Raw genomic sequence first — 14,183 nt, 5'->3', positions numbered from 1 at the left:
CCAGTCCCAGACCTGGTCCCTGTCCCAGTCTCATTCCAGTTCTGGTCCCAGTCATGATGCTGGTCCTGGTGCTGGTCCCAGTCCATGTTGCAGTCCACTCCTGTCCCAGTTCCAGTCCCTGTCCCCATCCCAGTCCCAGTTTCATTCCCCATTCCAATCCCAGTCCAGTCCCAGTCTCAGTCTAATCCTGGTCCCAACCATGATGCTGGTGCTGGTCCAAGTCCCTGGCACCAGTCCCTGTCCCAGTCTCAGCCTCTGCCCTAGTCCAAATCCAGACCAGGTACGAGTCCTGGTCCCAGTCCCAGTTTCAGTCCCTAGTGCCAGACCCAGGCCAGGTTAGGTCAGGTCCTGGTCCCCACCCCAGTTTCATTCCAATCCTAGTCCCAGTCATGATGCTGGTCCTGGTGCTCATCCAATTCCCTGTCCTAGTCCCAGTTCAGTCCAGTCCCACGCCCAGTCCCAATCCTAGTCCCATCCCTGTCCAGTTCAATCCCAGTCCCAATAATGATGCTGGTCCCAGTGCTAGTCCCAGTCCCAGTCCAGTCTAGTCCAGGTACCACTCTCAGTTCCAGAATCAGTCCAGTTCCAGCCCCAATCATGATCTGTTACTGTTGCTGGGCTTAGTCCCAGTCCCAGTCCTAGTTCAGTTCCGATCCCAGTCCCAGTTCAGTTCCAGTCCCAGTCCCAATCCCAGTGCCAGTCTCATTCCAGTCCCATTTCCAGTCTCAGTCCCAGTCCTTGTCCCAGTCCAGTCTCAGTCCAGTCCGAGTCCAGTCACATTCCCAGTCCTATCCTGGTCCCAGTCATGATACTGGTCCCAGTCCCTGTCCCAGTTCCAGTTCCAGTCCCAGTCCCAGTCCTAGTCTCATTCCAATCCTGGACCCTATCATGATGCTGCTTCTGGTACTGGCTCCAGTCCCAGTTCCAGTTCAGTCCAGTCCCACTCCAAGTCCCAATCCAGTCCTGTCCCAGTCTTTTTCCCATCCCAGTACATTCCCAGTCCCAGTCCAGCCCTTGTCCCGGTCTGAGTCCAGTCCTTATCCCAGTGCAGTCTCAGTCCCAGTTCTTGTCCCAGTCCAGTCCCATCCCAGTCTCACTCCCTGTCCAGTCTAATCCTAGTCCAGTCCTTGTCCAGTCCAGGTTCTGGTGCCAGTCTAGTCCTGGTCCCAGTCATGATGCTGGTCCCAGCCACAGTCCAGTCCAGTCCCGGTCCTTGTCTCAGTCCAGTCCCCGATTAGTTCCAGTTCAGTCCAGTCCAGGTTCTGGTCCCGGTCCGGGTCCTGGTCCCAGTTCAGCACCAGTCCCAGTCCCAGTCCAGTCCTCTCCCAGTCCTTTTCTCAGTCCAGTCCCGGATTAGTTCCAGTTCCAGTCCAGTCCAGTCCATTCCCTGTAAAGTCCTAGTCCTGGTCCCAGTTCAGCACCAGTCCCAGTCCTGTCACAGGCCCAATCTCCATCTCAATCTGAGTCCAGGTCCACGCCAGATCCCTGTCCCTGTCCAGTCCCAGCCCCAGTTTCAGTCCAGTCTCGGTCCCAGTCGTGATGCTGGTCCTGGGCCCTGCCCCAGTCCAATCACAATCCCAGTCTCAGTCCAGTCCAGCCCAGTCCCGGTCGAGTCCCTGTGCAGTCCCAGATCCAGTTCAGCACCAGTCCACCCCGGTCTCCCTCCGCTCCTATCCCAGTCCGGCCGCCCCGCCGGGCGCTGTCCCTGGTGCTGAAACTGGAGCCGGACCCGGCCCGGACGCGCGGTCGGAGCTGTGACCGCCAGGACCCTGCTCAGCTCACCCTAGCCCAACTCAGCCCAGCTCAGCCCAGCTCAGCCCGGCTCAGCCCGGCTCAGCCCAGCTCAGCCCAGCTCAGCCCGGCTCAGCCCGGCTCAGCCTGGCTCAGCCCTGCCCAGCTCAGCTCAGCCTGGCCCAGCCCTGCCAAGCTCAGCCCAGCTCAGCCCTGCCCAGCTCAGCCCTGCCCAGCTCAGCCTGGCTCAGCCCAGCTCAGCTCAGCCCGGTTCAGCTCAGTCCATCCCAGCCCAGCTCAGCCCAGCTCGGCCCAGTTCATCTCAGCCCTGCCCAGCCCAGCTTGGGTCAGCTCTGTCTGGCTCAGCCCAGCTCAGCCCTGCCCAGCTCAGCCCAGCCCAGCCCAGCCCAGCCCAGCCCAGCTCAGCTCGGCCCAGCTCCGCCTGGCCCAGCCCAGCTCAGCCCAGCTCAGCCCAGCTCAGCCTGGCTCAGCTCAGCCCAGCTCAGCCTGGCTCAGCTCAGCCCAGCTCAGCCCTGCCCAGCTCAGCCCGGCTCAGCCCGGCTCAGCCCAGCTCAACCCAGCCCAGCCCGGCTCAGCTCGGCCCAGCTCAGCCCAGCTCGGCCCAGCTCAGCCCAGCTCGGCCCAGTTCAGCTCAGCCCGGCTCAGCCCAGCTCAGCCCAGCTCAGCCCAGCTCGGCCTAGCTCAGCCCAGCTCGGCTCAGCCCGGCTCAAGGCGGCCCCGCTCAGCTGGCCCGGCCGAGCCGAGCCCCACCCCGGGCTGCCCCGCGGGGGACACGCGTGGGGAGGGGCGGGGCGCAGCCTTGGGGCAGGGGGCGCAGCCGTGTGGCAAGACCAGTCCTAAGCACCCCCACCCGCCCCCTCCCCAGGGCCGAGTCCCCGCCCCCCAGAAAGGGCAGGCAATCGGATGGGCGCTCTGCAGTGACGGACAGGCCTGTCCCGCCCCCTTGGAGGGCGCGGCGCGGGGGGGCGCGAAACAGCCCGGGCAGCGGGGGCCGCGGAGACCCCCTTGGGACGGGGTGAGCCGGCATTGTCCCCGAGCCGGGAGGGGGAGCGGGGCTGGATCCCCGGCACCCAGCCCGTGCCCCGCTGGGAGTCCCTGAGCCCCCTCGCTGACCCCGCCCCGCCCGCCCCCTCGCTGCCCCCCGCCTCCCCCCGCCGCAGGAAGGAACCGCCGGCAGCCGCGGCCGGGCGCGGTTTCCCGTCGGTGCGGGGGCCCCCCCGAGAACCCCGCAGCCAGGCCCCCACCCCGCCCCGGGACCCCCTCCTCGGGGGTCACCGTGGGACCCCAGCACCGCCGGCAGCTCGGGTGACCCCCCACCCCAGGGTCACCCCAGTGTGTGCCCCTTCCCGTGCCGCCCCCCCCCCCCTCGGAGGGTGCCGGGGCACAGCCCCCCGGGGTGCCCGGCCCGGGGGCCCCTGGGAAGCGGCCTGGCACATCAATGGCAGGAACTGGGTGGGGAGCGGCAGCCCCACACGGGAGGGGCAGGGAAACTGGGGGCTTGCGGTGGACATCCGCCCCACAGCCCCCGGGCAGGGGGCTGGTAGGAGGCCTGGGACCCCTGCGGGACATCCAGCCTCCTGGCGCGAACGTGGGACCCCCCAAGGAGGGCACACTGCCCATGGCCCCCCAAAGGAGCTGGCAGGAGGGGCAGGGGGGCAGCTGGCCCCATCAGGGGCAGGTGGTGGCAGACTCCAGCCCACGGCCCCTCTCTCCCCTGCTCTGGCATGCCATGGGGCTGGGGCCAGGGGAAATGGACCCCTCTCGGGGACAGTGGCTGGGGGAGGCAGGAAGGGTCCGTGGCTGTGCCAGGGGGGCCATAGCCATGCTGGGAGCTGTGTGGCCATGCTGGGGGTCCTGTGGCTGTGCTGGGTGTCCCATGGCCGTGCCAGGGGTCCCATGGCTATGCTGGGAGCCCTGTGGCTGTGCTGGGGGGGCTGAGGCCACGTCGTGGGTCCCATGGCTGTGCTGTGGTCCTGCAGCCATGCTGAGGGAGCTATGGCCATGCTGGGGGGTTCTGTGGCTGTGTCAGGGCCTGTGGCCATGCTGGGGGGTCCCTTCACCATGCTGGGGGTCCTGTGCATGCCACCCCTGGCACTGCCACCACTGCCTCCCCCCCCCGGCCACCTGCAGGGGTACAGGGAGGGCAGAGCAGGGCTGAAGCACCTCAGCAGCCCCACGGCAGGGTCCCCGGCATGGCCTGTGCCATGTCCTGGTGGGCAGCATCGCAGCAGTGGGCGCCCATTGTGCGCAGGGCGGAGGCGTGCGCGGCCGAGGTCACCACTTCCCCGCTGCGGCCGGAGGAAGCGGCCGCTCCCGGCACCGGCGGCTCAGTGGCGGCACGATGGGCAACCTGCCGGCCGTGCTGCCCGGCGCTGCCCGCTCCTGCGGCCTCGGCCTCTGCTCCCGCCAGCTCAGCACCACGCCTGAGGAGACTGCGGGCACCGAGCGGGGCAGGTGGGTGCACAGCGCGGACGGGGCAGGATGGATGGGGCAAATGGGGTGGGGTGGACGGATGGCTGGTCGGGGCACTGGCACCCAGTGCCGCAGTGCACCGTGTCTGCTGGCTGTCATGCCCCAACGGGGCTGCTCACTCGGCCCCCTCCTGCCTGACCCCACCATGGCTCATGAGGACATTCCCACATGGCCAGAGCCCACCAGGGATGTGTCCCCACAGCAGAGGTGGCCCAGCCAGGGCGATGCTTGCTGGGGCAGGATGCGGTGCAGCCATGGGCACCCATCGGCAGAGAGCCCTGTGCCTGCGATGCCATGTGGCATCATGCCAGTGTCCCCTGCCCTGTGGCATGTCGCCAGCAGCCCCAGTGTAGTGCCCCCAGCCCCACAGCAGGCTGTGGGATGAGTCAGGACCTACCAGGATGTGCTGGGGTGGATGGGACATACAGGGACATATGGGGATGTATGGGGACATACGGGGAAGGGGCGCAAGGGTCGAGTTGGGCTGGGAAGTAAAGCTGTGCCGGGATGTGTGGGGTCACCCCAGCGCGGGGGGGGCAGGAGATCGGTTCACCCCCTCAGTGGCCATGAGCCTGCTCTGACTCATGGCCATTGTTCACACACACACACACACACTCTCACACACACACACAGACACACACATGAGGCCCAGGAACGTCCCACTCCCCCCCAGCCAGCTCCCACGGCACTGAGCCAGGGGCCACCACAGCAGCACCAGGGGCCAGGGGAGGTCCCTGGTCACCCCCATGTCCCCTCACAGCCCCCCATCTCCAATGATCCCCTCACCCCAGTGCACCCTGCCCACCCCCCTGAGGGTCACAGTCCCCATGGGCAGCTGGTGCTGGAGCCCCACTGGTCCCAGTTGCTGGACCAAGTGCAGGGTGTGTGGGGGTGTACCCCCCCAGATCCCCAGCTGTGCCCCACGTGCAGGGCAGGCTGGCCCCCTTCCCTGTGCCCGGGCAGGGCTGAGGGCCATGTCCCCCCCAGCTTGGTGCCCACCCGCCCAGCGGAGCCCCCTCGCTTTGCCCGGCTGAAGAACTGGGAGACAGGGAGCATCGGCTATGACACTCTCTGTGCCCAGGCCCTGCAGGTGGGGGGTGAGGGGGTAGGGGGCGTGGGGCTAGAGGGCACAGGGATGGGGGCATGGGGATAGGGGGTGGGGGCATGGGGATGGGTGTTCAGGGCTGTTGGGGAACGGGGTTGGGGGTTTGGGGATGGGGGGGGATGAGGCTGAGGGTGGGGGGATGGGGTTTACTGGGCTGAGGGCCATGCGGATGCGGGTGTCAGGATGGGGGAGTGCAGGATGGAGGGTCTGGGACTGGGGGTGTGCGGAAGGGCCCCTCTCTAGACCTCCCTCCTCCCACCCAGGAGCTGCCCTGCTCAGGGCAGCGCTGCCTGGGCTCCTTGGTGCTGCCACGGCCACTGCCGGCCCCGGCCCCTGATGGCCCCCGGCCCATCGAGGAGCTGCTGGGCCTGGCCCGGGACTTCATCACCCAGTACTACCTGTCCCTGCGCCGGTGAGCAGGGTGCCGGGGGGCCAGGGCACCGACCTGCCCCGGGGCACCCCACATCCCCATCCCTGCCCCGGGGCACCCCACATCCCTGTCTCTGCCCCAAAGTACCTCAAAGCCCCAGCTGTGCCCTGAGCACCCCACAGCCCCTGTCCTGCACAAGACAGGTACCCCAAAACCCCACTGTTACCCCAAAGCACCCCGCATCCCCATTCCTGCCCCACAGTAACCCCACAGCCCACTTGTGCCCTGGGGCACCCCACGTCCCCATCTCCCCCCCCAGGGCACCCCCAGCCCTGCACCCCACAGCAGTGCAGGGCGGGTCCCAGTGCGGGGGATGTCTGTCCCAGTGGGGGGGGGCTGAGGTGTGGGGGTGTCCGCAGGGAGAACTCACCAGCGCACGCCCAGCGGCTGCGAGAGGTGGAAGCCGCCATCATGGCCACCGGCACCTACCAGCTGCTGGAGCCCGAGCTCGTCTTTGGGGCCAAGCAGGCCTGGCGCAACGCCGCACGCTGCGTGGGGCGCATCCAGTGGAACAAGCTGCAGGTGGGGCAGGGGGCACCCCATGGTGCTGGCAGGAACCCCGGCCCCATGCCTGCCCCACAGCCACGGGTCACCCTAGTGTGGATGCTCTGCGGATGCTTGTTGGGGGACCAGTGGGATGTCCCCTTGCATCCCCCCCTGACCCCCTCCCACAGGTGTTTGACGCCCGGGACTGCGCCAGTGTGGGAGAGATGTTCAGCTTCCTCTGCACCCACATCCAGTACGCCACCAACCGCGGCAACATTCGGTGAGAGCCCTGTCAGGCTGCTGTACTCACCACCGGCCAGACCACCCCGCCTGGGGCAGGACCCCCCAGCCCTGCAGCCGGTGGGGGTGTTGGTGACATCCCACCCTGGCCCCTCCAGGTCGGCCATCACCATTTTTCCCCAGCGGATGCCGGGTCGCGGTGATTTCCGCATCTGGAACACGCAGCTGATCCGCTATGCTGGGTACCGGCAGCCCGATGGCTCCGTGCAGGGGGACCCAGCCAACGTTGACATCACCGAGGTGGGGAGACACCCCCTGCCCAGCCCCCTGCCCCCGGCCCCGCCTGGTGCCACCGCCGTCCTGATGCTGCTGCCCCCCAGCTCTGCATCCAGCACGGCTGGAGCCCCGGCGGCGGCCGCTTCGACGTGCTGCCGCTGCTGCTGCAGGGCCCCGACGAGCCCCCCGAGCTCTTCCCGCTCCCGCCGGAGCTGGTCCTCGAGGTGCCCCTCCAGCACCCCACGTGAGTGGGGCTGTGCCCACCCCCCCCCAGCCCTGCCTGCCCCCCACAGCCCCGAGGGACCGGAGCTCTGCCAGCCCCGATGGGACACCCCTGGGGAGGGGAGCGGGGCTGGGATCTGCGGCAGGGACCCACACTAGGGCTGGTGAGGGTCCCTGGCTAGAGCCCACCCACCTCCCCCCATGCAGGCTGGAGTGGTTCGGGGAGCTGGGGTTGCGGTGGTACGCGCTGCCGGCTGTCTCCAACATGCTGCTGGAGGTCGGGGGGCTGGAGTTCCCGGCAGCCCCCTTCAACGGCTGGTACATGAGCAGTGAGATCGGCACCAGGAACCTCTGCGACAGCCAGCGCTACAACCTGCTGCCGGTGAGCCCCACAACTGGGGGGGGCGAGCTGGCCTAGAACCCCCACCGGGACCCCCCAGCTAAGCCCCCCACCATGCCACTGGCAGGAGGTGGCCCTGCGCATGGGGCTGGACACACGAACGACATCGTCCCTCTGGAAGGACAAGGCAGCAGTGGAGGTGAACATCGCCGTGCTGCACAGCTACCAGGTGGGACGCATGGCTGGGGGGTGATGCTGGCATGGCTGCACCAGGGGAACCCCAACACTGCCACTATCCTGGGCCAGGTGCCAGCCACTCCCAGCCCATTGTACCCGCAGGTGGCCAAGGTGACAATCGTGGACCACCACGCGGCCACAGAGTCCTTTGTGAAGCACATGGAGAATGAGCTGCGGACACGGGGGGGGTGCCCTGCAGACTGGGTCTGGATCGTGCCCCCCATCTCGGGCAGCCTCACCCCTGTCTTCCACCAGGAGATGGTCAACTACCAGCTCTGCCCCACCTTCCGCTACCAGGTGGGCCCAGCCCCTGGCCCCCCCACCCCCCCCTTCCCCAGCCCCCCAGCTGATCCCTCCCGCTTGCCCCACAGCCCGATGCCTGGAAGGTCTACGTCTCTAAGGGCACCACTGTCACCAGGAGAAAGACCTTCAAGGAGGTGGCCAAGTAGGTGCCCACCCTTTGGGGGCTGTCTTTGTAGGGGGGGGATTCTTGCCCATGGGTCCCCAAGCCCAAGCTGCTGACCCGGCGATCCCCCCATCCCCAGTGCAGTGAAGATTTCAGCCAAGCTGATGGGACACATGATGGCACGCCGCGTCAAGGCCACCATTCTCTATGCCACCGAGACTGGCAAATCCCGGACCTATGCCTGGAACCTCTGCCAGCTTTTCCGACGTGCCTTCGACCCCAAGGTGGGCAGGGGGAGATGGGGTGGGGAGCAGCAGTCTGGGCTGCAACGGGTGCCTTCATGTGGGGGGTGGTTTGGGTGGTGGGGAAGGCATCTGTTGCAGCCCCCTGTCCATGTCCCAGTCCCATGTCCCCCCCTCCAGGTGCTGTGCATGGATGAGTATGATGTGGTGTCCCTGGAACATGAGACCCTGGTTCTGGTGGTGACCAGCACCTTTGGCAATGGGGATCCCCCTGAGTGCGCGGAGGTAAAGGGCTGCAAGGAGGCAGAGAGGATGGGATGGGATGGAGATGGGATGGGATGGTGATAGTGACATGCTATCCCCGACAGAGCTTCTCCAAGGCACTGATGGAGATGACCTCACCCTACACCAGCACCTCCCAGGCTGAGCCACCCATGTGAGCACACGAGGGAGGCCAGGGGTGCCTGCCTGGGGCTGGGGAAGGGTCCACCCAGGCAGGGCCCACCCTGTCCTCACCCTCCTGTCCCGAACAGGAGCTACAAGCTGCGGTTCAACAGCGTCTCACAGTCTGACCAGCTCGTCACCTCCTGGAAGAAGAAGCGGCGGCAGCTGAGCAACACTGACAGTGCTGGCACGCTGGGCGCCCTGCGGTACCGCCAGCATGGCCATGGCCACAGGGATGGGGTCCTCTGCCTGAGCACAGTGTCTGGCTGGGGGCTCAGGGTGCCCTGTCTGGGAGGACGGGGGGGCTTCATGGTGCTGGGCCAGGGAGAGGTCAGAGTCTGTGGTGGGGACTGGCCCTGGCACCAGCAGCTTCAGCCACGTCTGTTCCATGGCTGTGGCAGAAGCTGTCCCTAGGGGTCCTCAACCCTGAGCCCTGCTTGTGACAGCCCTGACCCACCAGGCTAGGTGCCCCCACCAACATCGCTCCCCTTCACAGCCCTAGGTAGCCCCACCCCTGGGTGCCCCCACCCCAGCCCTGAGCACCCCAGCCCACCCCTGAGCATCCACGCCCCATCCCTGGGTGCCCCCACCCCATCCCTGAGCATATACCCCACCCATCCCTGAGCATGGCCCCTCCTGCCCTGAGCATCCCCCCACCTGTGCCACCCCATCTGTGAGTGCTCCCCCTCCCAGTGCAGGCTCCAACCCTCCATCAGAGGGTCTGGGTCTTGGGTCACTGTGCTCAGCCCTCCCCCGCGGTGGTGGCAGGTTCTCGGTGTTCGGGCTGGGGTCCCGGGCATACCCCCACTTCTGTGCCTTCGCCCGGGCGGTGGACACACGGCTGGAGGAGCTGGGGGGGGAGCGGGTGCTGCCCATGGGTGAGGGCGACGAGCTCTGTGCCCAGGAGGAGTCCTTCCGCACGTGGGCCCGCCTCGTCTTCCAGGTCAGTGGGGGCACCGGGGGGGTGGGAGGGGGGCACCCACCACCTGCAGCACCCACTGGCCCTTTCCTGTGTCCTCAGGCTGCCTGTGAGACCTTCTGCGTGGGGGACGTGGCAGGGGGGGCCGAGGAGCTCTTCGCCCCCCCCCAAAGCTGGAAGCGCCAGAGGCACCGGCTGGTTGGGCAGCCCCAGGCCACGGAGACCCTGGCTGGTACCACCACCACCCTGCCCCCCCCAGCACCCCTAGGGAGCCCCCAACCCCCCCTTAGCATCACCCTCCACCTGTCGCCAGCATCTGTCCCATGGCCCCCCGCCCCCCTGGTCATCCCCACCCAGCTCTGGGAAGAACACCCCACAACCCCCCCGCAGGACACCTACAGCCAGCACAAACATGGGATCTCGGCAGTGCCCTGCCAAGAGTCTCTCCAGCCCCCCCATGACCCCCCCAGCTTCCTCGACCTCGCCAGCCCCTACTGTGCCCCCCTGTGAGTGCTAGCCCCTCGTGCCCCCCCAGGGCTGTCCCACCTGCACAAGCGCCGGGTGTTGCCCTGCACGGTGCTTTCCGTGGAGAACCTGCAGAGCGAGGAGTCCAGGTGAGCCCCTCCCCAGGACTCCCCACCCCCATGACCCCCCAGCACACCTGGAACCTCCCATCCCCGAATCCCCCACTGCCGGGACCCCCGCCCCTCCCCGCGTCCCTGCGACCCCCCACTCCTGGGCTGCCCCCACCCCTACACCCCCAGACCCCCCCCAACTCCGGGACCCCTCACCCCTGGATCCTCCCTCACCCCCAGGACCCTTCCAACTTTTGGCACCCCCCACCTCCGGGACCCTCATCCCTGGATCCCCCCTCACCCCCGGGACCCTTCCAACTTTTGGCACCCCCCACCTCCGGGACCCTCATCCCTGGATCCCCCCTCACCCCCGGGACCCCCACCCCCGGGGCCCTAAGCCCCTGAGATGCCCCCCCCAACACCGGAACCTCTCACCCCTGGATCCCCCCTCACCCCGGGACCCCCCCATACACCTCTGGGACCCCCCACCTCCGGGACCCTCACCCCTGCATCCCCCCTCACCCCGGGACCCCCCCCCCCCCCAAATCTGGAACCCCCCACGGGCCCCCAGACCCCCCAGCCCCCACCCCAGGACCACCCCTTGCGCCCCGCTGACCCACCCGCGCAGCCGGGCTACCCTGCTGGTGCGGCTGGACTCGGCGGGGCAGGCGGAGCTGCGGTACCAGCCCGGGGACCACCTCGGCGTCTTCCCCGCCAACCGCGCCGAGCTGGTGCGGGGGGTCCTGGGCCGCGTGCGCGACCCGCCGCCCCCCGAGCAGCCTGTCGTGGTGGAGAGTCTGGAGGGGGATCCCGGCGGTAGGACCCGCGGCCGCGGGGAGCGGGGGCCGGGAAGGGGCTGGAGAGGGAGCAGAGAAAGGGGCTGGGGCAGGGAGCAGGAAAGGCAGAGGCCGGGGCAGGAGAAGGAGCAGGGGAAGGGGCCGGGGCAGCGGCTGGAGCAGGGGAAAGGGCAGGCAAAGGGGCTGGGGCAGGGGCGGAAGGGGCTGGGGCAGGAGAAGGGGCTGGGGCAGGGGCAGAGGCTTAGCATGCCTACCATATCACGCCCCCACCCTCCTCCCGCAGACGGGCCCGTGCCCCCCCAGCCCGGGGTGCCACAGAGCCGCCTGCCCCCCTGCACCCTGGCCCAGGCACTCACCTTCTTCCTGGATGTGGCGGCCCCCCCGAGCCCCCAGTTTCTGCAGCTTCTGGCTACACTGGCACAGGAGCCAGCCGACCGGCAGCGCCTGCAGCAGCTCGGCCAGGTGGGAGCAGGGGCTGGGGCTTGTTCGCTGCTGATTGGGGTGCTGGGCCCCTCCCTGGCTGGGATGCTGGGATACTGGCCCCCTTCATAGCTGGAATACTGGGATGCTGTCCCCCTTCATCTCTGGGATGCTGGCCCCTCCCTGGCTGGGAGGCTGGGGTACTGGGAGGCTGGCTCCCTTCCTGCTGAGATACTGGGATGCTGGTGTGCTGGCCCCTCCCTGGCTGGGATGCTGGGGTGCTGGTTCCCTTCCTGCTGGGATGCTGGGTCCCTGCTGGGCAGGGGTGCTGGGCACAGTGGCCATGGGCCAGCTGGGTGCCTTGCAGGATGCCCGGCTGTATGAGGACTGGAAGTGGTTCCGGTGCCCCACGCTGCTGGAGGTGCTGGAGGAGTTCCCCTCGGTGGGGCTGCCGGCCTCCCTGCTGCTCACCCAGCTGCCACTGCTCCAGCCGCGCTACTACTCCATCAGCTCCGCACCTGGCCCCAGCCCTGGGGAGATCCACCTCACAGTGGCCGTAGTCACCTACCACAGTGAGAGTGAGTGGGGCTGGGGGCTGGTGGGGGCCCCGGGTGGGGGGCTGCTACCTTCTGCCCTGCCACACACACAGCAACGCCTGTCACGGCACCCCTGTGTTGCATGGCCCCAGAGACACCTCCAGGGTCCCCCCTAGAGGCACCTCCAGGTTTCCCCAGGGGCATCTCCAGGGTCCCCCTCCAGAGGTACCTCCAGGACCCCCGAGGGGTGTCTCCAGGTCTCCCAGGGCCCCTTGAGGGTCCCGCCCAGCCCTATCACACAGTGCCTGGGAGATGCTGTTGGACGTGGTCCCCTGTCCCCATGCATTGTCCCAGGCTCCTAGGGCCCCCCAGGGCCCCCGTGCAGGGATGGTGGGGGGGCTGCCTGCCACAGCCCATGCAGCACCTCCCCCCCCCCCGTGTCCCCGCAGATGGGCAGGGCCCCCTGCACTACGGCGTCTGCTCCACCTGGCTGGCACGGCTGCAGCCGGGGGACACCGTGCCCGCCTTCATCCGGGGGTAAGGGACAGGCCCCCCCGCCCCTGCCTGCATGCGCCCCTCGGCCCCGGACTACATTTCCCAGCGTGTCCTGCGCACACCACCGGCACGCCCCGCTACATTTCCCAGCATGCCCTGCGCGTTCCCCACCACTCTGACTACGTTTCCCAGCATGCCCTGCGCGCACCCTCTGCACCCCGGACTCCGTTCCCCGGCACCCCCCGCGCGGGCGCTGCCGGTGACCCGGTGACCCGCCGTCCGCAGCGCCCCGTCGTTCCGGCTGCCGGCCGCCGCGGAGGCGCCCTGCATCCTGGTGGGGCCCGGCACCGGCGTCGCGCCCTTCCGCAGCTTCTGGCAGCACCGGCTGTACCACCTGCGGGCCGGAGGTGGGGGCGGCGGGGGGCTGGGTGGGCTCGGGGTCACGGGGCTGGGGCCAAGGGTGGGTGTTGGGGATGCGGTGGCACCGGGATGCAGGACACGGGGGACAGAGGGATGCGGCGACCTGGGGACAGAAGGTCGGGGGCTGGTGGCACCGGGATGCAGGGTAAGGTGACAAGGGGATGTGGGAACACGAGGAAGGAGGTGGAGGGTGGGGGCATGGGGACACAAGAGCAGGGTGACGCGGGGGTGGGGGGAACATGGGTGTGTGTGGCATGGAGACATGGGGATGGAGGGACATGGGGACAGGGCAGCGTGGGGATGTGTCAGGGCTACAGGACACGGGCAAGCGGGGATGTGGAGCATGGGGACAGGGGGACATGGGGCACAGGGTGCAGGGATGGAGGGACATGGCCACCTGGGGACAGAAGGTTGGGGGCCAGGGGCACAGTGGCACAGGGCATGGTGGCGCGGAGATGTGGGCCACGGGGCTGGGGACGCAGGGACACAAGGGGATGGGGGCATGTGGGGACAGGGCGGTGTGAGGGGCTGCAGGAGATGGGAGAGCAGGGACGCAGGGTGAGGGAAAATGGGGACATAGGGCACAGGGGCAGGTCCCGGCTGCTGCCTCCCCACAGGCGGCCCCCTGGGCAGCATGGTGCTGGTTTTCGGCTGCCGCTCCTCAGCGCTGGACCACATCTACCGGCAGGAGATGCAGGAGGCACAGGAGCAGGGGGCCCTCAGCCAGGTCCTCACTGCCTTCTCCCGTGAGCTGGGGACCCCCAAGGTGGGACTGGAGTGGGGACCAGGTGGGGCTGGGGGCAGCATGGGGCTGCGGCCATGTGCCGGGTGTCAGCAGCAGCCCTGCGCGGTGTCCCCAGACCTACGTGCAGGATGTGCTGCGGATGCAGCTGGCAGCAGAGGTGCACCGGGTGCTGTGCCAGAGCGCTGGGCACATGTATGTCTGTGGGGATGTGACGATGGCCACCGAGGTGCTGCAGACGGTGCAGCACATCCTGGTGCAGCAAGCCGGCATGACGCTGGGGCAGGCCGGGGACTTCATCAGTGAGCTGCGGGTAAGGGCTGGGGGTGTGCAGCACGCTGGCACCATGCCCGGCATGCTGCCATGCTGCCATGCTACCTTTTCCCCCAGGACAAGAACCGCTACCATGAGGACATCTTCGGCCTCACCTTCCGCACGCAGGAGGTGGCCTTCCGCATCCGCAGCCAGTCCTTCTCCATGCAGGAGCGCCAGCAGCCGGGCCCGGCCCCCTGAGTGTGCTAGGGCAGGAGGCACCACCGCTGCTGCTCGCCCCGCCCCGCTGCAGGCAGCGCCGCCTTCCCAGTAAAGGTTTAGTTTTGATAACCCTGGCCTGGCGCTTTGCCTCCC

General features: G+C 68.3%; 1 protein-coding gene across 3 annotated transcripts; it reads left to right on the top strand.

Moving 5' to 3' along the window:
- The first annotated feature begins 4,061 nt into the window (after positions 1–4,061).
- NOS3 (nitric oxide synthase 3) lies at positions 4,062–14,159 on the top strand. Of its 3 annotated transcripts, none has more exons than XM_037384264.1 (26): positions 4,062–4,206; positions 5,212–5,314; positions 5,593–5,741; positions 6,119–6,281; positions 6,434–6,525; positions 6,644–6,785; positions 6,932–7,005; positions 7,191–7,365; positions 7,451–7,552; positions 7,663–7,857; positions 7,932–8,005; positions 8,106–8,250; positions 8,389–8,493; positions 8,577–8,644; positions 8,742–8,858; positions 9,421–9,595; positions 9,674–9,803; positions 10,107–10,185; positions 10,775–10,962; positions 11,227–11,405; positions 11,731–11,941; positions 12,349–12,436; positions 12,680–12,801; positions 13,432–13,580; positions 13,675–13,869; positions 13,947–14,159. In XM_037384264.1, the coding sequence occupies exons 1-26, from the start codon at positions 4,094–4,096 to the stop codon at positions 14,067–14,069; spliced, it is 3,456 nt and encodes a 1,151-aa protein (XP_037240161.1). In that variant the 5' UTR covers positions 4,062–4,093; the 3' UTR covers positions 14,070–14,159. The 3 variants fall into 3 exon arrangements, with proteins under 3 accessions (XP_037240161.1, XP_037240160.1, XP_037240163.1); XM_037384263.1 differs by having other exon boundaries at positions 6,866–7,005; XM_037384266.1 differs by lacking the exon at positions 13,675–13,869 and having other exon boundaries at positions 6,866–7,005.
- Positions 14,160–14,183: the final 24 nt, after the last annotated feature.

This window comes from Falco rusticolus, chromosome 4, assembly GCF_015220075.1.
Source record: "Falco rusticolus isolate bFalRus1 chromosome 4, bFalRus1.pri, whole genome shotgun sequence".
Classification (NCBI taxonomy): Eukaryota; Metazoa; Chordata; class Aves; order Falconiformes; family Falconidae; genus Falco; species Falco rusticolus.
This window is presented reverse-complemented; position numbering and strand designations above follow the sequence as displayed.